At 42.9% G+C, this 23180-nt stretch overlaps 2 protein-coding genes across 2 annotated transcripts; one reads left to right on the top strand and one right to left on the bottom strand.

Annotated features, from left to right (window-relative positions):
• The first annotated feature begins 363 nt into the window (after nucleotides 1-363).
• stt3a (STT3 oligosaccharyltransferase complex catalytic subunit A) lies at nucleotides 364-15933 on the top strand. Its single transcript, XM_056284460.1, has 18 exons — nucleotides 364-421; nucleotides 1237-1357; nucleotides 1551-1611; nucleotides 1703-1824; nucleotides 2092-2237; nucleotides 2320-2410; nucleotides 2509-2615; nucleotides 2718-2882; nucleotides 3444-3624; nucleotides 5191-5346; nucleotides 8398-8489; nucleotides 8750-8905; nucleotides 9673-9861; nucleotides 10291-10407; nucleotides 10522-10624; nucleotides 11303-11491; nucleotides 13484-13599; nucleotides 15136-15933. Exons 2-18 carry the CDS (start codon nucleotides 1270-1272, stop codon nucleotides 15172-15174), a joined length of 2118 nt encoding a protein of 705 aa, XP_056140435.1. The 5' UTR covers nucleotides 364-421; nucleotides 1237-1269; the 3' UTR covers nucleotides 15175-15933.
• Nucleotides 15934-15966: 33 nt separating this feature from the next.
• Nucleotides 15967-20933, bottom strand: si:ch211-266i6.3 (cytoskeleton-associated protein 2). Its single transcript, XM_056285198.1, has 7 exons — nucleotides 20690-20933; nucleotides 19627-19719; nucleotides 18675-19510; nucleotides 18251-18590; nucleotides 18073-18136; nucleotides 17433-17796; nucleotides 15967-17288 (listed from the first exon to the last, which is right to left on the bottom strand). Exons 2-7 carry the CDS (start codon nucleotides 19690-19692, stop codon nucleotides 17021-17023), a joined length of 1938 nt encoding a protein of 645 aa, XP_056141173.1. The 5' UTR covers nucleotides 19693-19719; nucleotides 20690-20933; the 3' UTR covers nucleotides 15967-17020.
• Between the last annotated feature and the right edge of the window lie 2247 nt (nucleotides 20934-23180).

The raw sequence follows: 23180 nt of genomic DNA, 5'->3' as shown, positions 1-23180 counted from the left end.
ACTCATAGTTAATGGCTCACTGGCTGTATAATAAGGCCAGGCAGAATAAGGCATTAATGGGTACATAATAATGACCAATTAAGAGCCAATACGTTGCTAATTTGCATGCTAATAAGCACCTAATTAATGGTGACTACGTCCCCCATACTAAAGTGTTACCCAAAAAAAAATCTTGTATCTGTCTTTCCTTAGCCATGACTACTCCTCCACTGCTAAAGGACACGTCACTACACTACAGCGGCTAACCGGAAGTCCGCGGGTCTGAGTGGCGGCTCAGAAACCAATCAAATGCGTGGGGGGGCCTACCGTTGGACGGCGGCTTGGCCAATGAACGCGGGCGTTGGCCCGGTTAGGGCGGGATCCGCGGGCGCCGAGGGTTGGGTTGTGAGAAGCGTATGTATGAGTTAGCGGAGCGGAGTGGGTGAGTGTTGCTCAACTAATTGTGAAAGTGGTCTATTGAAGAAGACTTTGCCGCGGCAGTTTTTTAATCCGTGTCCGCGTTCAACCGAGATGACAAGTGACCTTTCCGAATAACTCGGGAACCGCCTCTGGTCGTTTCACCGCGAAGGTGCTAGCTAGCTAGCTAACGTTAACGCTGAATGGCAGCAGCATCACCACCACTGACCGGTTTGAGTAAAGCCAGTGGTGATGATGTGATATACTGTAATAAGAAACCAGGTCGGCAGGCATGTTGGATGTGCACACTGTGTGTTGGGTGATAGAGGGGACAGCTGCTGGACACTGCTTTGCTTTTTGGTCTTTGCAAGGCTAGCAAGCTACCAGTCAGGTTTTACTCCCAATACTGTTGAAGCCTGCACAGCTGCTGATTTACTCACTTTTCTGCCCCCCCCCTTCATGATCGTCATTGTGTTGGAGATGCATGCGTGGGGGGGGTAAAGATAAGTATAAGAAAGTCAGACACTTACAGATTTCTACGGTAAAGCTGTTGCAGAAAGGGCACTTCCTGTTTCCCTGACGCCACATCAACCCATGCGTGGCCTTATCTGGTTGGGTTGACCTGACCCATTAAGTTGAATGTCTGTGAACGGCTAGACTTATTTCTTGCAGCTCCCTGGCTTGGAAAAAAAAATATGCACACTAAAATGTATTGTTGTTCCCCACCCCCCAAGAAATGTATTGGGGCTTATGTTTGACTTGCACAAGGATGGTTCTTAAGCAGTTTTTTTTTCCTGCACTGATTCAAGCTGTACCACGATTGTGTTCCTCTCCCATTAGGTAGTACGGTGAGCTGACCCTTACCCTTTCAAGATGACCAAGTTGGGCTTCCTGCGACTGTCCTATGAGAAACAGGACACACTGCTGAAGCTGCTCATCCTGTCGATGGCTGCTATCCTCTGTAAGTCATTTTTCACAGTCAGAATACTTTATTCATCCCCGAGGGGAAATCGAGTAATATTTCAGTTTTAAGGCATACACTTATCATACTGGTGTTTTCACATAGTGTGTTTTCTGTGGTGCTTTTAAGATTTAAAGGCAAACTCAAAACACATTATATGAGTTAAATTCATTCTTTCCCTTCTCCCCTGTAGCGTTTTCAACCAGACTTTTCTCTGTGTTGAGGTTTGAAAGTGTCATCCATGAGTTTGATCCGTAAGTCCGCTCATGTCTATGACTACACCCATACATAATTAATGATATACCCCCCACCCAATAAAGTGGTGCTAATACAAATTATCTTCAGGTACTTCAACTACCGCACCACCCGCTTCCTGGCAGAGGAAGGATTCTACAAGTTTCACAACTGGTTTGATGATCGGGCATGGTATCCCCTGGGGAGAATCATTGGGGGCACCATTTATCCAGGTAGGAATATGATGAAATTGACCATGAGTAAACCATTCAACAAGTTTGCTAAAAACCGTCGTTTGTTTTTTTGGCATGAAAATGACTACTTAATTTGATATTAAGTGGAAAATCAAAGTATCGTCGTAAAGCTAAAGGTTAGGGAAAGAATTCCGATGGTTTTTATATATGCAGTTTATATATTCAGCCCTTGTACTGTGCCAACAGCAAGCACAAACTTACGTCAATTCCTCTTGTTTTGTGCCTCCTCAACCCCATCTCATATAGGACTGATGGTCACCTCTGCTGCCCTGTATCACACCCTACATTTTTTCCACATAACGATTGACATCCGGAACGTCTGTGTCTTCCTCGCTCCCTTGTTCTCCTCTTTTACTGCCATTGTCACCTACCATTTCACCAGAGAGCTTAAGGTATGGTTGATAACAACATGTCAGTATAACCTATGACATACTACTGATTAGTATTGATGTATTACTTGGTATCTCTTCTCAGGATGCAGGTGCTGGGCTCTTGGCTGCAGCAATGATTGCAGTGGTGCCTGGTTATATCTCTCGTTCTGTGGCCGGTTCCTACGATAATGAAGGTATACAGGGCTGATGCATGCAGCTATGTTCCTCTTGAAACCATGTGGTATTTTACAATATGTTGGTTCATCAAACAACGCTGTCTTGTCCTACCCAGGTATCGCCATCTTTTGCATGCTGTTGACCTACTACATGTGGATCAAGGCTGTCAAAACGGGCTCTGTGTACTGGTCGTCTATCTGTGCTTTGGCTTATTTCTACATGGTAAGCAATTTCTCCATTTAAAAGTGCAAAGTGCAAGGACAGAAATGTTTATGAAACCTATTCAGATGTCACAGGGACATTTTTGTGTGTGTTGTCATTCAGGTGTCCTCCTGGGGTGGCTACGTATTCCTGATCAACCTGATTCCCCTCCATGTGCTGGTCTTGATGCTCACAGGCCGATTCTCGCACCGCATCTACGTTGCATACTGCACTGTTTACTGCTTGGGCACCATCCTCTCCATGCAGATCTCTTTTGTGGGTTTCCAGGTAAGGACAAGAAAAAATGCCACCACCTCAAGCCATGCAACGTATTGGCTCTGGTCTTGATTGAATATGATAGTATTTTAATCAGTGACACACAGGACAAAGACATTCTATGACCGGGTTATTATAGAGAGGTTATCTTGCCGGACCTTTCATTGAGGTTATAGGAGCCAACATATAAAGCAATTTTTGTTTACCCCAACTGAAAAATCTTAACTGCTAAGATTTAGGCAGTTTACATTTCTGTGAAAGATGGTCATCTCTAATTGTAATTATTTTGATTTCTGTCAAATGAAAATAATTGTCACCACAGTTCCTCAGTTGAATTTTGTGAATAGCATCCTTTTCTTACCTAAAAACATATGCCTCTTTGACTTTGTTGAAAGCCTGAGGAAAAAGAGCAGTTTCAAATTGTTATACATCCAGCCCTTTAGTTTCTTTGTCACTTCTTTTGCAAGAAGTAATTTTCAAATCGTACTCAAAAACTGGATTCTGTGTGATTGGCTTTCTGCTGATCCATGAACTAAACCCTGCCTCTAACATCTTGCTCATCTCTACCTTCAGCCAGTGCAGTCATCAGAACACATGGCTGCCTTTGGTGTGTTTGGCTTATGCCAGATTCATGCCTTTGTGGACTACCTGCGCAGCAAGCTCAATGCCCAGCAATTTGAGGTGCTGTTTAAGAGTGTCATTTCCCTCGTGGGTTTCATCCTCCTGTCTGTGGGAACTGTCCTCATGCTGACTGGTAAGAAGGGCTACTGTGTCGTCATAATAGAGATTTGTGTCCTGTAGGGTTCAACTAGCCTCGCGAAGCCAGCTTAAATCTATGAGCTCAGCTCAGTTTACTATCAAAAAGCAAAATTTGTAGGCTGGCTTCACAAGGCAGGAGTACCAGAAGGTGTTAACATTGCAACTAGTTTCTCTTAATGCCCATAGATGTAAAAATGTAAAGATCACAAAATTATATAATCTGTTACTATTGAAAACAACAACCAACCATGTAAAAGAAGATGTAAACATGATTTATTCATGCCAGCCAAACAATTTAAAAAAGGACATTAAGGTTGAATAAACCCTAAAATGAGTCTTTTTGAGACTGACAGGCAAAAAGTGTTTATCAGGTAGATTTTTTTAGCTTGAGCGCTGCATATTAAAAAGTTTTTTTTTTCATATTTCCCTTTCAATCGACTTGGGCGCTGCACAAAAGTCTTATAGTGGCAGGGGGATGAAGATTTTGCAGCACTTACATATGTGCCCTTTGTAATGATTCATCATCTCCACAAGGCGGGAGCATGGAAGGGATATTGCATTTAGGGATATTGCAGTGGGTGTGTTTGTGTATCTGTCCGCAGCTAATCACTCATGCTGCCGGACCTATCAGCCTTATGACTGTGTGATCAAGAACCTCTCGTGGTTGCGGTGATTCAAAACCTTTGAAAATCATTTGTTTTCGCTACCGCCACTCCCTCTCTTCATTCACTCTCTACCTCGCTTGACCAACACTGCTCTCTGTGTCGCTGCCTGATCTGAGTCAATTGTAGGTGTGAGTGAGGCTCGCACATGGTTGACTCGTGACAGTGGTTGACAGTGTCGAAACATTACGTATTTGGTTATGAGTCTTGAAAGTGAACGAAAAGTCAATCGTATTTTGCAAGTAAGCAAATCATTCACTGCTGATCTCAGCACAGGAGAACTGGAGGAAAACTGGATGAACCAAAAATAAAAAACCGGGTAAACTGTTTACGCTCGCGAATGTGTGACTCACATCTACGGTTGACTCAGATTGGGCACCGACATGATCAAAAGTTATGAAAAGAATTTTGATAATCCAAAAAAATGTGAAAGTTATAAAAGAACAGCTCCCTCTTGGTTGCAGTCAAAACAGGAAGTATTGCTTAATCTTGTTGCTGCCTGATCTGGGTCAAGTGTAGATGTGAGTCGTGTGGGCGTAAAAGGTTTACCCAGCTTTATTATATTATGAAGATAAAGACGGGGTTAGGGTTACACCAAAATGGTCGCATAGCAAACCTTTTCTTTTTGGAGAGTGCACGTTCATATTAGACTTGGTCACATTTATGCGAGGGTCTGCCTAGGAGGCTGCACATCCTCACACTGACAGGCCAAATGTTTTATTAAGTAGATTTTCTTTTTTTTGCTTGAGCGCTGCATATTAAAACTTTTTTTTCCCCCATATTTCCCATTCAGTCAACTTGGGCGCTGCACAAAAGTCTTAAAAGATAGACCCATTTGACTGGTGCAGCGCTTGTGCATTGTGTAAAGCTTCACTCCTTTGTATTCCTTGTGGCCTCAGGTAAAATCTCTCCATGGACGGGTCGCTTCTACTCCCTTCTGGACCCCTCTTATGCCAAGAACAACATCCCAATCATCGCCTCTGTCTCTGAGCACCAGCCCACCACTTGGTCCTCCTACTACTTTGACCTGCAACTCCTGGTCTTCATGTTCCCAGGTGTGTGAACACATAATCATCAATATGTATGCCGCCGGCACCCTGGTAGCCGAATGGTTACAGCGCATGTCACATAACCGCAACGTCCCTGGTTTGATTCCAGCCAGTGGCCTTTGTTGCATGTCATACCCACCTCTCTCTCCCCTTGTTTCCTGTCTGCCACCTCACTATGCTCTATCCAATAAAGGAAAAAATAATCTTAAAAAAAACAAACAAACAACAAAACATGTATGCCGGCATAGAGATGGACATGACTGCCCAGTCTGTATAGTAGCTAAAACTGCATTTGATCGTCATAGAAAGTCTATAATCAAACAAGGCAGCTGTTAACAAATATCTGAATATTTGAAAACAGCGTGTTCCATAAATTCTGAGCTTGGCATTGATGTTTTGATGCGTGCTCAATAATCCAGGTAAGAAAATCACAGAAAGTTGAATCAGTTCACCAGGACACAACGTTTATTGAGAGAGAAATGTTTCATCACTCATCTAAGTGACCTGTTCAGTCTCAGCTGACTGCAGGTACCCCCACCCTTATAAACAATACAGTGACTGCAGATACCCCCACCCTTATAAACAATACAGTGGCATAACAACTGAAACCAACGATGGGTTTCATATGCAAATTGCTGTGAGCATTAACAGGTGGCTGTGTAACATCTTAGACCCAGCAGGATGCCTAACTTTTCCTAACATACAAATGCAAAAAAATAAAACATTCCTTAATTTTAAACAGTGGGGGGCGCTAGGGCTGCATGGAATGTGCATGTTTAAAGTGAGTAAACTCTCCATTCCAAATCTGCTACACGCGTGCCTTGCAAACAAAACAATGACGTCATACTGTAGCGACCGGGGGAGGCGGTCGCTCTGTCTGACTGTCGGTTCTGCACTGGGGGGGGCGCAATGTCTGATGGGACTGTTAATGTTAGATTTAAAATTGTGTTTTAATGATGTGGTGTTCATGTTGTGGTTATTCTTGTGTTCTTTTTTGGGGGGTATGACTCCGACTAAGTTGGAGACCGTTTGCTGACTGGCTGTATGACCGTGACTGGGACTGATGTCGCCACATGGGACATGGGGGGGAGGGGGGACTCATTACGTTGTTGTCAGTTCTGGTCCGTTCTGGCCGGTGTGAATAAAAGAGCACTCCCGGGGTTGTGCGGTGTATGGGGCACGGGATTTGCGATCAAATCGAGATCTCTGCCTCTTGACTCACTATTCCACACCGGCTCGCCACAATACTTTTCATTTTAGTTGGCAGTCCCCCTACTTAAAACATCTTCCCGTGGGCCTGCTTAACAGTCAGTGTGCACTATATTGCTCTGTTTGTGCCGGGGGACCCTGTCCCTGGAGTGGATCAATTTCTGGCGTGGCGTGTTTTGGGGTGTGAAAGCAACTGACAGACACAGAGAGTACATCTGTCGCCATCTTACAATGCTTTGATTGCAACCATTCCCAAATCCTCTGTGAATAGTACACATGGCCATTGTAACTCTAGTTAATGGTCACGGTAATTTGCATATGAAAGCAGTCGTCAGTTTCAGTCGTTATGCCACTGTATTGTTTATAAGGGTGCGGACACCTGCAGTCAGTAGAGACTGAAGAGGACACCTTGGTGAGTGATGAAACGTTTCTCTCTCAATAAACGTTGTGACTTGGCATTGATGATTTTTTTATTTATCAGGTTTGGAGCAACAGATAATCCCTGAAAGGACGATAATGTTAATTTTCCCTCAACTGTTTAATGCTGAAATGGAGAAAAAAAACATGTTATGAGCTCGATTTTAAGCTTATTGGTTCTGCAGGGATGAATTCAGTGAACCTCAAAAGCAGTGTTGGAGAAGGTAGCACTATATTCAATGCAATTCAAAACTTTATTGCAGACTCAGGGTCCATAACAGACAAAGACAAATAGGCAAAAGACAAACTCCAGACAATACACAGTGTAAAAACAATAAAATAACATAAAAGGAACAAATCAGTGTCTTACAAGAAGGCAGCTATACTGCCGGGATTGGTAGCGTGTGGCACTGAATCTTATATTAGTTAAACTCTTGATTACATTATCAGAGCCATTGAGCCGGCAAATAAATTTATACATTAGATTTCTGAGAACAGCCCGAAAGGTGTTGACTCCTGCAGCCACAAACATTTCACTTGCGCTACACCATCTAGGTCTTTTTAGTAATATTCTCATAGCATCATTATAAGCTACTCGAAGCCTCTGCAAGCTTGTTTTTTTGTGGTTTGACCACAGGTGCACAGTATAAAGTAGTGTACAATATGTCGTGTGACCACAGGTGGTTAGTATAGAGTGGTGTACAGTTATGCTCTGAACAGAGACATCTTCACACTAACTGAACACATACCAAACTTGAGTGAGAGCGTGTTTGTTTGTACATACATCATGCAGCATTGCATATAAATATCATCATCATCTGTCATTTGTTCAGTAATATAATATCCAAGATATTTCACCTTGTTACATATCACAAGATTATTATCAGACAATTTAAAATCAGGAAATTTTAGATAATTGACCTGTTTGGTTCTGCAGATATAACAACACTGTTACTAAGCGTTGTATTTGATATGCTGCTCCACACCGTACACAGAACAAATATTAAGGAGCTGCTGGAGACCAGCGCTACAGGGAGTAAGAATGACACGGTCATTTGCATACATGATATTGTTCACCAAGGTATTATTATAATCAAATTGGTACATAGAAGTTTTTGATTTCCACCTTTATGAGTTTACATGAAACTTTCAAGGTAAAACTCGTTCTTTATCAGTATGATTTATGATATTGTTCATTTTTTTGGCTGAACATAAGCAGAGGCTGTCAAAATTGTGTAACACAGCTGTTCGTTTTTACACAAGAAATGTGTTAACTTTCAAGCCAGCTGGTCGGTAAAGATCATAGTTCTTTTCTTTTTAGTTTCTGAGCATAAACCTTTGAAAGCCCTTTTAACTTTTATGTGTTGTTCAGCTGATTTATGTAATTCGCCAGCAAATGTTAACTGACATGCATTTTCACCTCCCTGTCAGTGGGTCTGTACTATTGCTTCAACAACCTATCCGATGCAAGGATCTTCATCATCATGTATGGCGTTACCAGCATGTACTTCTCAGCGGTCATGGTATGTCCCTAATAGGTCGGAGATCGATGCGGTCATCCCACACCTAGCTCATGTAGCACAGATCTTGATAAAGCTTGTTTGCTTTTGAGGTTTGTCACATCACACACTGAGGGCAAGGCCGTGCAGATTTGCCATACAGCCAGACTTTACTGAAGTACAATGTAAATGCGAATAAATTAAAAATGAAAATAGACTCGTTCTTGAAATCGCTTCCTGGGACCATGTTGGTAACCTCCTCTGTCTATGTTGCACCCCGCTAGGTGCGTCTGATGTTGGTGCTTGCCCCGGTCATGTGCATCCTGTCAGGCATTGGCGTGTCCCAGGTGCTGACCACCTACATGAAGAACCTGGACGTCAGTCGGCCGGACAAGAAGAGCAAGAAGCAGCAGGACTCCACCTACCCAATCAAAAACGAGGTAGGCAAGGAGAGTCGGTAATGGGATGACTTCGTACCCATTAGAAGGCACTCTTGCTCCCCCTATATTTTGTTTACTGCACCCTCTTTTGACGTCCGTAGAGAATACACATTATTATTGTCAAAATAAACATTTACCTCAGCTTGAGTTTACTTGTTAGAAAATTTAATGAGGCCAGTTCCAGGTAGGAACATTAATTGTTGGCTAGTTTATTTCTATTCCACCTAGAAATTATTTCTGTGTGATATTGGGACAGTCAAGACAACTGTGCTAAAGCAGGATGGGAGGAAGGAAAGTCAAGAGGGAACATGCGTTTACATGTGAAATTTTGCATGCCAAGGTCTCGCACACTGTTTCATCTTTCTATTGCTCCTTGTTCTTCACAAAAATGAAAGTTAAAAAGGATTGACTGAAAGACAATTCAGAAAGAAAGGATCCTGCAAAAGTAAAAGAGACGACTGTAGACTTTCCTTTTCTTGTTTAACATTTGCATGCATGTGGCTTTGGAAATGTGGTATTTCCAAAAAGGTAAATTGTCCAGGATTTGAATTACTGAAGCTGTTGAACAACTGAAACATGAGCTTTAAATTTATCCCTAAACTAAAATTATTCTCAAAACACACATGGCTGATGGATGGGCTGGTCTGGACGTTTGTGTGCCATTACTTTAATCATTTTTCCATGGTGTGTGTCTGCGTGTGTGCATGATTCACTCAGCCATCTGTCATCACTCTATGGTTTACAACTGTGTAATGTCTGTCCACCAGGTTGCCAGTGGTATGATTCTGGTCATGGCCTTCTTCCTCATTACATACACTTTCCATTCTACGTGGGTGACCAGCGAGGCCTACTCCTCTCCCTCCATTGTGCTGTCGGCCCGAGGTGGCGATGGCAGCCGCATCATCTTCGATGACTTCAGAGAGGCTTACTACTGGCTTCGCCACAACACCCCCGAGGTCAGAGATCGTCCTCGAAAAAAATGTTTATCCAATGGACAATCAAAACTCTGGAGAGTTTGACCGTGGTTCTATCAGAGCAGGTTGATTTACCAAATGAAGGGAACTGACTAAATGAGCTGCTTTCTGGAGGGGTAGTGAAGAGCTTGTTTTCACGGCCCAAAGCCGCCCTTTTCCCTACTCGTTCCCTTTTCAAGTGCAGTAAGCTAAAACTGTCTTCTATCTCTAGAAGGTAAGCACTGAAATCGGTTTGTAACTCCCTCACTGATTTGTGCTTTCAGGTAAGAAATGCGGTTCAGCTCAGGGAGCCATTAGGCAACTTGTGTCTAAATGAGCTTACTGTCATTTGTTGTCTTGTGTAGTTGTAGTAGCCAGTGTTGGGTTACCGAAAGGGTCTCAAGTTATGTTGGTATTGCCTTGTTTTTCCAGGATGCCAAAGTCATGTCATGGTGGGATTATGGCTACCAGATAACTGCCATGGCGAATCGAACCATCCTAGTGGACAACAATACGTGGAACAACACACACATCTCCAGAGTGGGTCAGGTGAGCAGCTGGTTAACTTGTCTTGGAGAAGTAATTGGCACTAATGGTAACTTCGAAGGTCCTGTGTTGATAAAGTATGATAGCATATTTGTTTTGTGGTTTTTTTTCCTGTAGGCCATGGCATCCACAGAGGAAAGGGCTTATGAGATAATGCGAGAGCTAGATGTAAGCTACGTCCTGGTGATCTTCGGAGGACTGACAGGCTATTCCTCAGACGGTATGTCACATATGTATATCAGGTGATGGGCGTACAGGGGTGGCAGGGGGTTCAGCAGATTAAGGTACATAATGTAGCCACACCCCTGTAATATTACACTATACTCATTTTCCACTTCCATTACTACACCTGAACACTAAAAGTCTTCAGACTTCTGATTGATATCATAAATTATTCCAACCCTCCAGTCAGTTTTGACATAATAAAAGCAGGGTAAATCATGTGCTTTGCCTATCTGAGTGAGTGGGAATGCTTCAGAAGGAACATAATCCCCTCACAATAAATCCTGTCACTGGTGTTACATTCACCATCCCCTTTGCAGTTAGTTTCCCTACCAGAAGTTCTCTGTTGATGAACTCTAGGAGGGGTCGTATCACTCTGTGAACTACTACCTAAGAAATATAGAGAATAAAAAGTGCAATTCCCTATCATGTAAAAGTTAAAAATGTCCGTTCTTGGGCTGTTGTACCTGAGTGAGACATTCTTTTGGTAGTAGCGCTTGTTGAATCTGGGACATTATGATGACTAAAACGGAAAGTCAACTGGTGGTGCTTTCTTTCACATGTAAATCCTGCTGCAGTAAATGCTTCACCATGTTGAAGGTGCTCCCTCACTTGCATGAAATTATCCTACCCAACCCTGCTCTTCAGATGTGTTTGAAATTTTTCCCTTTCACAGACATCAACAAATTCCTGTGGATGGTGCGTATCGGGGGGAGTACAGACACAGGCAAGCACATCAAGGAGCACGACTACTACACCCCGACCGGGGAGTTCAGAGTGGACCGCGAGGGCTCACCTGTCCTGCTCAACTGCCTTATGTACAAGATGTGCTACTACCGCTTCGGCCAGGTCTACACAGAGGCCAGTGAGTAGAGCCACTGCTTCACCATGTTGTTTTTAGTGCTGCTTAGTTGTACCTTGAGTCAGGCGGAAGGTTGAAATGCGGTTCTTCTATAGGAATGCATTAAATAGCTAGTGATGACCAGTAGGGGGTGTAAATCTCTGGCTTCGCAACGCTTCAATTCGATCACAATTCCTTAGCAAACAAGTCAGTGCATCAGAATATCTCAAATTTCACCATGATTCGATTTGATTATTTTGGCATGATTCAGAATATTTTTGAAAAGACATCGAATACACACATTTGACCTTAGGAACTATTAAAGTAGTAGAATATAGATGATAAAACAATACACCAAACTTCATGTTCTTAGCACATTTATTTTCAGGAAGTGCCATATTTCAATGAAATCAAAGAAAATCAACATTTCAGTGTTTCTGTAAAGGTCAAGAAACTCTGATTAAGGGTTACTATGACAACGTTGTGGCTAAAAGTTAACAAAATGAAGAAGTAATATCGAACTACTCTTTAAAAAGATGAGTCACTGCTGTGACGATGAGCGGACCTGCACCGGAGGTAGATTGGAATTATGTATTTAGTGGATTTTTTTACATTTGGAGTAGTCAGAGAATTTTATTTTTGGCTAAAAAAATAATTATTATATCGGGTTATAATTGATTCTAACATTCCAAAATTGATGTAGTTGAATCACCTTCAGATCGATGCATTTTTACACCCCTAGTGGTCAGTCATTTGTGATGGTACATATATATAAAAAGATGACAGTGACTACAACAGTTCATATAACTGCCATGCTATGATTATATTCCGTTGATATAATCTGGCCCAGAGCTGCTAGCAACGGCCATAGTGCAGGATTGTTGAAATAAAATTATTGCCAATGGAAACTGCTGTGCACAAACAGCAGTACGGCAGTGGCCCAGTGGTTAGCACTGTCGTCTCACAGCAAGAAGGTCCTGGGTTCGACCCCCAGGCCGACTCAGGTCCTATCTGTGTGGAGTTTGCATGTTCTTCCCATGTCTGCGTGGGTTTCCTCCGGGTGCTCCGGTTTTCCTCCCACCATCAAAACGACATGCATGTTAGGGTTAATGCGCCTGTCTTTGCTCCTGAGCAAGGCAATGGAAAGAACTGGAGTTGGCCCCCGGGTGCTGCAGCTGCCCACTGCTCCTAGGATGAGTTAAATGCAGAAGATAAATTCTTTATAACAATCTACTACTACTACAAACAATAGAATGACAAAATAAAGTGGCTTTCTCCTTCTTTTCTTCTTCTACATATTATGTTTCAGGTTTATTGGTCGTATATGAAAGCAAGTTTACAATTATTCTCATAATGAAATGCTTGTTTTGCTGGCTCAACACACGTGGTAAATAAAAATACTCATAAAATTAGTTAAAGATGTCGAAGTGCAAGAACGGGATACAGGAACACAGTTAGTGTGGACTTTGGATGTACTTTGTTGGACAGCATGGTACAGTGGAGAATGTCTACAATAGTAAGGTGACAGTTTTGCAAACAGTAAACTTGTGCAATTGGCAGATTGTGCAGTTAGTAACAGTAGCCTTCGTGAACGGTATTGTGACAGTAAGAAGTACATACAGCAAGTGGTGCAGCAACCGTAATGAAACAGGTATTGTAAGCAGCAAACGGCAAACTTGTCGAAATAGCAATTGAGTGGTCAGTCTTAGTCTTATGGCTTGGAAGTGGAAGCTGTCTCAAAACCTGTTGGTGTGAGACTTGATGCCCCGGTGCCTCTTGCCGGGTGGAAGTAGGGAGAACAGTTTGTATCCAGGCTGGCTGGTTCCCTGATTAATGGGAATAAGTGACCTGCATGGTGGGCATATCACTGACTGTGATGTACTCTGCCGTTTTTCAGTGGCTCTGGGCTGAAATGAGCTGGGCTGGGATGTTGATTTAGTCCATAAAATAAGACCTCTTATTCAAGCTCTAATCCCCACAGTAGCTTCGATACTGATGTAATGATCTTCTCTCCAGAGCGCCCACCTGGCTATGATAGAGTGAGAAACGCTGAGATTGGGAACAAAGACTTCGAATTGGATGTTTTGGAGGAGGCCTATACAACAGAGCACTGGCTGGTTAGAATATACAAGGTAAGGAACCCCCCCCCTTCTTTTCTTTCTTGTGCCCTTAGTTTTATTCTTCTTCTTTCTTATTTTCAAATGCACCCATGACCGATTAGCTCTGAGAGAAGACCATTTGGTACCTGAAACGGGTATGTTGGTCAGGATCCCTCCCTCCGGGGGAATCTAAAAACACGACTTCCTGCCTTCATCACGTTCTCCCCAATGAAATACTTCCATAATATAGAACCCACTTACACTACCGTTCAAAAGTTTGGGATCACCCAAACAATTTTGTGTTTTCCATGAAAAGTCACACTTATTCACCACCATATGTTGTGAAATGAATAGAAAATAGAGTCAAGACATTGACAAGGTTAGAAATAATGATTTGTATTTGAAATAAGATTTTTTTTACATCAAACTTTGCTTTCGTCAAAGAATCCTCCATTTGCAGCAATTACAGCATTGCAGACCTTTGGCATTCTAGCTGTTAATTTGTTGAGGTAATCTGGAGAAATTGCACCCCACGCTTCCAGAAGCAGCTCCCACAAGTTGGATTGGTTGGATGGGCACTTCTTTGAGCAGATTGAGTTTCTGGAGCATCACATTTGTGGGGTCAATTAAACGCTCAAAATGGCCAGAAAAAGAGAACTTTCATCTGAAACTCGACAGTCTATTCTTGTTCTTAGAAATGAAGGCTATTCCATGCGAGAAATTGCTAAGAAATTGAAGATTTCCTACACCGGTGTGTACTACTCCCTTCAGAGGACAGCACAAACAGGCTCTAACAGGTACTATTTAATGAAGATGCCAGTTGGGGACCTGTGAGGCGTCTGTTTCTCAAACTAGAGACTCTAATGTACTTATCTTCTTGCTCAGTTGTGCAACGCGGCCTCCCACTTCTTTTTCTACTCTGGTTAGAGCCTGTTTGTGCTGTCCTCTGAAGGGAGTAGTACACACCGGTGTAGGAAATCTTCAATTTCTTAGCAATTTCTCGCATGGAATAGCCTTCATTTCTAAGAACAAGAATAGACTGTCGAGTTTCAGATGAAAGTTCTCTTTTTCTGGCCATTTTGAGCGTTTAATTGACCCCACAAATGTGATGCTCCAGAAACTCAATCTGCTCAAAGAAGTGCCCATCCAACCAATCCAACTTGTGGGAGCTGCTTCTGGAAGCGTGGGGTGCAATTTCTCCAGATTACCTCAACAAATTAACAGCTAGAATGCCAAAGGTCTGCAATGCTATAATTGCTGCAAATGGAGGATTCTTTGACGAAAGCAAAGTTTGATGTAAAAAAAATCTTATTTCAAATACAAATCATTATTTCTAACCTTGTCAATGTCTTGACTCTATTTTCTATTCATTTCACAACATATGGTGGTGAATAAGTGTGACTTTTCATGGAAAACACAAAATTGTTTGGGTGATCCCAAACTTTTGAACGGTAGTGTAACTTCTGATCTGAAGCGTTTACATGAGCACATCATGGGTCTGATATTGTCATTTGGATAACGGTATTTTAACCAAATGTCCTAACACATCGCTCTGTTCCGCCCCCCAAGGTGAAAGACCTGGACAACCGAGGGCTCTCAAGGACATAGAGCGGCCATTCCCTCATCAGCAGTCACAAACCCTTTTAGCGCAAAGCACTGAACACCTTCTCCTGTGGTTAGCAGATGAATGGGAAATGGGTACTTTTTATACTTCCGTTGGGGGAGAGGAATTGCAGCAGAGATTTTGTTTTGTGGGTTTTTTTTTTTTAATTTTGTTACAGTGAAATGTTTCATCTGGGGACAGGGAAGTGTTGCTGAAATGTCCAATTGTCGAGAGGTTCTGTCTGCAATCGAATGGCCAAAAGATACGCTGTGCATTTAAGAGCTATGGATTTTTACAATGTGATTGATTAAATGAGATAAATGTGATCCAAGATGTTATTTTTTGTTTTATTTTGTGGGGCAAAAGTAACTGGGCAATAGTTTTCTTATAATTTGTTAAAGCTGCTATGAAGAGGAATTTAGAGCATGGCAAACATCAGTGGTTTGACATATTTCCAGATGAAACAATGGTTGGATGGGATTTTGTAAGGGAAGAGGATTTGATTTCACTGACGGCCAGTAACGGCCGGGTATATTTAGAAGAACGTGGCTGTCAGTATGCTATTGGCTAGTTTCTGTTTGTAGAAGATCACTCGTCTTCTCTCTATTGCTTCCATTCAATGGACATTTTGTTAGTGTACGCCTCCAAGTGCAGGTTAATATTACTAAAAACATTGTATTTTTCAGGGGAAAAAAATATTCTTATAAGCACAAAAACAAAAAATTTTGTCAACTTATACATATAAAGCGCAGAAAGTGACAAGAATGAAGACATTTTTCATTTTCATGGAGCTTTTAATGAGTCCACACTAAGCAGTATTGTATGTGAAAACAGGTATTTGGAATTGTTCAGGATTTTATCGTAGTAGCATCTGTAGGACTGTAGTTGTTAGTAGTGTGATGGGTACTTAATCAAATCGTGTGGAAACCAAAAGACTGCTAACCTACACTGCAGATATACGTTTCCACCAAGCACCCAGTTAGTGCTCCTTATCAACCAGCCATCCATTATCAATACCCGTTTGATCCACGTCAGGGTGGAAGGCACCCTGGAGAGATCACCAGTCCGCCAGAGGACCCACAGTCTCACACCCATGGTTAGTTTAGACTCCAATTCAAACGCGTTTCTTTAGTAGCCTTGTGAAGCCAGCCTAAATGAGCAAACACCTAACATATATTATTTATATAACTTAAATTTCACTTATAAGGGAAATTTCGGGGGGTTGGCATTGCAACTTTGTCTCCGGCCTGTGGGAGTAAACTCACCCAAACTCGGGGAGAACATGCAGCATGGAGGATGTAGTGTATGCATCTTACTACAGCAATGTTGACTGTCAATACTGGAAAAGTTGAGTTTTGATTCGTGTGTACATAGGCCAGTTGGGCGGGTATTTTTGACCAACTAATGTAATATTAAAAAGTGTGTAACGGGATGACTTGAATATTGTCACTGAGGTTATGGATCTTGGTGACATCTGTGTTGACTAATCATAGTACCAAAGATGCACTTTAGTTGATAATTTATCAAACAGTGCATTTGCAACACACTTTCTTAGCAAACTTGTAAATATAAACAGATTCAGGATAGAAACAGTGTTAAAACAGAAGTCCAATAATAACAAGACTCATTGCTGATATATCAAGTAGATCAGATGAACTGAATTGTTTTTTTTTAATAAAATGCAGAATATATATGAATTATAGGGTACCAATGGAAACCTTCAAACCTGCCATGGCGGCCCCTGGGAGACAGGGAACAAGCTGAAAGAAGAACATATATAAATTGTGTTAGTTCAGTCCCACAGGTTTCTCAAAAACCCCATGCCACACCCCCATAGAGATTCAAATTCCCCTAATGGTCTTCTGGCTGGTCTGGCAGATCGTCAAGAAGTGCAGGATTTTTTCTGTAAATGTAGGCGTTGGCCTCGTCGTCTAACTTCACCAGCTCAGCCAGCGAAGACACGCAGGGGTCATGGTCGGCCAGCATTTCGGGTAGATGAGAAGACCTGCGCTGGATGCGGCAGGAACGGCGAACTGGTGTCAAGAACTTTAAGTCCTTGATGCTCTTCTTTCGTAGGGATCTGGAAGCGCTGGTGTTGCCTTCAATCGTCTTTTTAACACTGAAGAATGCAAGAAATATTTGTAATAACATGGATGACAGCCCGGATCTATTCCAGCTCTCATGACTTTCATGTTAAAAGGTTTTAAATTTGAAATAAGTTGACTTAACATCTACATGTTATTTTCAAAGAACAAAATCTTACCTCTGCAGGTAAGGAGTTGTCTTTATGCTGTATTTCACAACAGAAGCTTCCTCCGTCTTTGGCGTTGCCTCCATCAGGCCTTTTTCATCATCATCATCAGCATCACTTTCAACTTCATCTTTTTCCACTTTCTGGTTCCAGTCTTTTTCATTTGCTTCATTCTTCACTTCCATGTCCCCCGGCTCATCCATAACTTCCTCAAGCAATTTGTTTTGACACCCGGATTCTTTTTCATTTGCTTCATTCTTCACTTCCATGTCCCCCGGCCCATCCATAACTTCCTCAAGCAATTCCTCTCGACACTCAGTCTTTGGTGTATTCTCTTTTTCCACATCATCCGGGCCATCTTCAATCTGCAGAGGTTCTTTAGAAGAAACAACGAAACGTGGATTACCACATATACAGAAATCGCAACACTGACCTAACCCTAAAATTTGGAAAACCCATCTTAAAAACACCACAACGTTGAATCCGTTCATCTGGACACATTTATTGAGAGAGAAATGTTTCATCACTCTTCTGAGTGACCTCTTCAGTCTCAGCTGACTGCAGGTGTCCCCACCCTCATAAACAATAGACATAACTGAAAACAATGTGTACGCTGCATTAAATGGAGCTGCCCGTTATGCATTAAACTTACCATTCCCACAACTAGAGGGTGTCTCCAATGCTGCCAAAGCATCACACAGGTTTACCACAACAGTCTGTCATGAAACAAAAACAAACAGACAGCTAAGCAGGGTGCAACTTATGCTGAAGTTTTTTTTTAAAAACTCAAACAAATAACAGGAAAGTGAAATACAAGATATTTTCCTTACATCATACATTCTGAATTCTGGGTCAACAGGCAGGTCCACATCCGAGTTATCCAGCAGGTCCCGAGTAGTGTTCATGATCTGTGGGGTTGAGACGTGTGCTGGTTTTTCAGATGTCTGTTCATCTTCAGGCTGAGGAACAGCAGAACTGAACTCACGACTGTGGAGATTGGATTCACATTCATGCTGGACGGTATGCTGAGGCTCGGCACAAGATTTTATCTGGGATTTAGTCTGAAGTTGGGGTTTCGCATCCACTTTAGTTTTGCGGGGTGCTGCCGTTGCCATAGCTGGTCTTTTCAGAGACTTGCCCTTGGAAGCCAGCCACTCTGCCAGTTTTGATCTGAGGAATGATCAGAACTTTTAGCATTTCTATAACATCAACAACAAAGGCTCTTTTTTGTGTACAAACAACAACAATAAATACCTCCTTTCCTCTGCAGTCTCCACAGAAATTCTGTATTGGCTGATGCTGCTTGAGACAGGAGGCTTGCTGACCTTTCTGTCAGTAGTAACTTGTACCTTTGCCTTGTCGCCCTGTGTCCCTTTTCCCTTGGGCACAGTATTGGTTCTACTGGAGCTAGGGGCAGCCGCTGCAGTGGCAGTGCTGGTATGGCAAAATTTATTTTGACGATTAGTGATGGGATAACTGGAGACCGGAGGAAATCCGTCAGACACGGAGTTGGATTTTCCAGGTTTAGGCTGCTGTACAACACGCCTAGGCAAATCAGCAACAGACTTGGACCTAGTCTTTGCCAGTGTTTCAACAGTTTTGCTCTTCACTTTGGACGGCAATGGCCTTGCAGTTGAGGTTTGATCAGTTCCTCCCAAAGCAACGCTGGACTTCCAAATGGACCCAATTTTTGACTGGACAACTCTGCCTTTGTACATACCTGGGGCAGATTTAGCTGTTGGCACAGCAGCTGGCGGATTTGCAGACTTTGTAACCTCTGCAACAAGTTGTCTGTGTTTCACAACCTGTTGAGTGAGAAAAGCCCGGCTCAGAGTCTGTCGTTTTGTGGCATCACTGGCAACACCTTGCGTCCCAACTTTCTGTGCGGCCTTGAACTTTTTAGGAGGCTGCTCAGAGGATGACTTCACAGTCTCCATTTTGGACTTTCCGTTTTTAAAACCGTCCCCTTTTGCCAAGGGTTTCTCTCTTTCATTGCTTTTCAGGTGTAGGGGAATCACTGAAGAAGACCCAGTGGTGTTTTTGACAGAGGACTTGCTTTGATATGCAGGCTGAGCATTCTCTTTGTTTCCCTTGGAGAAGAAGAAAACATAAATGAGGACCAACTCGTACCGAATCTTTAAAACGAAACCATAAATGTGCACACATAACCAGTGTGACTGACATCTATTAACTCAATATGGCTTACCCTTTTCTTGTTTAGGTTCCGACGTGTGCTCCCAGCATCGCCTGTTTTCTTCACCGTGTCAGCCATATTTGAGGTGGGCTCTGAAAGCCTAATCTGGAAGAAAAAATAAAAGTGATTTAACAATTTAGAGTGAAGATCTGGAGCAAAAACATTTCCTATGCCATAAGACTATACCGGTGTTTTGCATGTTTTAGACCACTTACCAGTACAAACAGTGCACACTTCACAGTACATCTGACCACTACCATAGTTAACGTCTTTAAGGACCACTACCATAGTTAACATCTTCAAGGACCACTAGCATAGTTAACATCTTTAAGGACCACTAGCATAGTTAACATCTTTAAGGACCACTACCATAGTTAACATCTTTAAGGACCACTACCATAGTTAACGTCTTTAAGGACCACTACCATAGTTAACGTCTTTAAGGACCACTAGCATAGTCAACGTCTTTAAGGACCACTACCATAGTTAACATCTTCAAGGACCACTACCATAGTTAACGTCTTTAAGGACCACTACCATAGTTAACGTCTTTAAGGACCACTACCATAGTTAACATCTTCAAGGACCACTACCATAGTTAACATCTTTAAGGGAGCGTTTTTCCTGTTCCCCCAGTCAGTCAGTTGGTATAAAGAAAGCTCAGCACAGGATGAAAATCAACTTGCACGCTTGAAACGGCAAAGTGAACGTTTAGCCTTATTCAGTCAGTCCGTCCGTAAGTCGGTCGGTCCGTCCGTTGATTCAAGTGGAGGCGCGGACCGATTTCGCAGCATCGCCCCGAACTGAACCCGTGCTGCACTGAATGCAAACCGTCAGCTTGCTGGAGGTCAGAGAGAAAAACGTTCGCAATTCTTGCAGTATAAAAGAGAAACGGCCAGGATGTTGGCAGCGTGCTGTAAACGGGCAATATTACAAGACGATAATCAAGCAAAACACAACACCGCCAGCATGACTCGCTGCGGTATCGACGTGAAGAGCCGTAAGGGGTGGGTACCGTATGGGCGGGAGTACCGAGCATGCATCAAGACATAATAGTTTAAATGTGCGGTATTACCTTCGCAAAAGTCGAATCGGCGATGATTTGGGCCGCTGTTCTCTCGGTCGTACGGAACAATGCGCAGCTTCGACGCCTTGAGAGACCAATGCGACGGTTTGCGGAACTGGCGGTTTAACTTTGGCGCCGCGGCGTTGCGATTGGTCCGCTTGAGCTCGCGAGAAACAAATCCGACCAATCGAATGTCTCAAGACTGGGCGGGCGGGGGGCGGGGCTGCGCGGAGGCGGGTCTTCCGGTCCTGCGGTCTTTCGAATGTTTGAACACAAACAGATTTCCGGTGTGCGTTTTTGTTTTTCAGGACTCCGGTTCTTACTGGTCCTCCGGTACCGCGCGCGCCGAGGCCGGGACGAAGCCGGAAGCCGCGCTTACGCCCCGCAAACCATTCACACGTAGCCGTTTACGGGATCCAATGCCTTGCTCAGGGGCAGCTTAGCGGAGACGGTAACCTTAGAGATGTCATTTTAATGCAAGTTAGGTAGACCAGCGGGTCCACTGGGGACCCGCTGACAAACCATCACGGCACGTGCATCAACCTTCCGGACCATTTTACTGCCACTTCCGCATCCCCCTACGTCATCGTGTCTTTTTGTTTACCTTTACTGAGTAAATGACAACAAGTTGTACACATGTTACATTGTTACAACATGAATGGCCACACTGTAAACAAACATGCCGGGGGGCGGGGCGGGGTGTGGGGGGGTAGGCCAAATACAAAACAAATAACAATAAAAAGGAAAAGAAAAGAAAAACATTAAAGACACCACAGCTCAGATCAATTCATTTATATACACATTTTACAGCGAAAACACGCCATTACAGTTTTTTATTGGCAACCAGAATTAATACTTTTTATGTACTATTCAAAACCTTTATGAAAAACGATAAAAATGGGTCTTTGGTTTGTAAACTTGCGCTTATGTAATATAGACTTCAGCTAGAATAATCAATAGATTTGTGATACATGCTCTTTCCTCAAATCTATTGTCACAGGCAAAGAATCCGGAAATAATATGCTCGTAAAACAATGCAAAACCCATGTATAGGGTGTCACTATATACATTCTGAAACGTGTTTCCATAGAGTCCTAGAATATTCACAATGCCATTTATATGTGGGTGTGTGTGTTTGTGTGTGTGTGTGTATATATATATATATATATATATATATATATATATATATATATATATATATATATGTGTGTGTGTGTGTGTATATATATATATCAGCCTTAAATATCTTGAGAAAATGCTTCTGGAAGAGGTATCCGTTTGATAAATCACAGTTTTATGCAGGTGTTGTTGAAAACAGTGATGCTGGCATTGCTGATTGCAGCTATTTCCCGACCCCGTGTGAGCAGCACACACAGCCCTGCTACTCTGGGTAAAGGTCACGGTAATTTGCATATGAAACCGGTCGGTGGTTTCGGCCGTTATGCCGCTGTATTGTTTATAAGGGTGGGGTACCTGCAGTCGGTGGAGTCTGAAGAGGTCACTTGGTGATGAGACGTTGTGTCCAGATGAACTGATTCAGCTTCCTGCACGCACATGCATGCACAAAGAGGGGCTTGTTGTTGAAAGTCGTTTGAAACGCTCGCGCCTGTTACCAGAAGAAGTAGGCTTGTGTTTAGGAATCAGAATCATGTTTATTGGGTTTTGCACAGACATGGAATTTGACTCCGGTTTCGCGGCTCTCTCAGTGTACTTAACGTAGAGCAGCAACACTACAACACAACAATCTTCAGATACTATATGCACAAGGGTGGACTAAATACAGGCGAAAGAAGAGGCGATAAAGTTTATACCATGTAAAATATTGTGGCGAACCTGTGCTGTTGGGAGTGCTGATTAAGTCGAGTCAGTTTTCTCTGTATAGCCTAATATCACAAATTGCAAATTTGCCTCAAGGGGCTTTACAGCAACACAACATCCTGTCCTTAGACCCTAGTCTTTTTTTGTCGTTGCATTCCCCCCTCTTTTTCTCCCCGACCGTACTTGGCCATTTACCCTATTTTCCAAGTCGTCCTGGTCTCTGCTCCTGGTCTCTGCTCCAGTGACCTGTAGCGCCCCCCTGAGGAAAGGAGCTGGAAGAGGCGACGAGCAGGATGTGAGGGGGTCGGGGATGATCTTCTTCGCTCGCTTTACAGTCCAGTTTTATTGTTTATGTGAACTCCTGCTCGCCGCCTCTTCCAGCTCCTTTCCTCAGGGGGGCGCTACAGGCCACTGCCCACGAAAACTAAACGCGTCACAAACATATATAAACTACTAATAAGACACGTTAGCCCCTCTTATTAGTAGTTTACATAAACTACCAATAAGACACGTTAGCCCCTAGCTAACGGGTCTGACCCTTTAGCCGAGCGGTTAGTGATGTCGCCTTGTGGTGCAGTACACCTTGTATCGAATCCCGCACCGGGCAAGAAAATAACCGGTTACACTATCATCACGAGCTACACAATAACAGAAATAAACACATCACGCACAACAGTTAGGT

This window comes from Lampris incognitus, chromosome 8 (genome assembly GCF_029633865.1).
Source record: "Lampris incognitus isolate fLamInc1 chromosome 8, fLamInc1.hap2, whole genome shotgun sequence".
NCBI lineage: Eukaryota > Metazoa > Chordata > Actinopteri > Lampriformes > Lampridae > Lampris > Lampris incognitus.
This window is presented reverse-complemented; position numbering and strand designations above follow the sequence as displayed.

What these genes read in the sequence shown, in the direction of transcription:
- si:ch211-266i6.3 (XM_056285198.1), bottom strand. Translation starts at nt 19,692, where the DNA reads ATGGCTGACACGGTGAAGAAAACAGGCGATGCTGGGAGCACACGTCGG. An exon ending in GGAACCTAAACAAGAAAAGG is followed by an intron (nt 19,511 to 19,626) that starts GTAAGCCATATT and finishes TTCTTCTCCAAG; the next exon opens with GGAAACAAAGAGAATGCTCA. An exon ending in ACCCTCTAGTTGTGGGAATG is followed by an intron (nt 17,797 to 18,072) that starts GTAAGTTTAATG and finishes TTTCTTCTAAAG; the next exon opens with AACCTCTGCAGATTGAAGAT.
- stt3a (XM_056284460.1), top strand. Translation starts at nt 1,270, where the DNA reads ATGACCAAGTTGGGCTTCCTGCGACTGTCCTATGAGAAACAGGACACA. An exon ending in TCTCTTTTGTGGGTTTCCAG is followed by an intron (nt 2,883 to 3,443) that starts GTAAGGACAAGA and finishes CTCTACCTTCAG; the next exon opens with CCAGTGCAGTCATCAGAACA. An exon ending in TTCGCCACAACACCCCCGAG is followed by an intron (nt 9,862 to 10,290) that starts GTCAGAGATCGT and finishes TTGTTTTTCCAG; the next exon opens with GATGCCAAAGTCATGTCATG.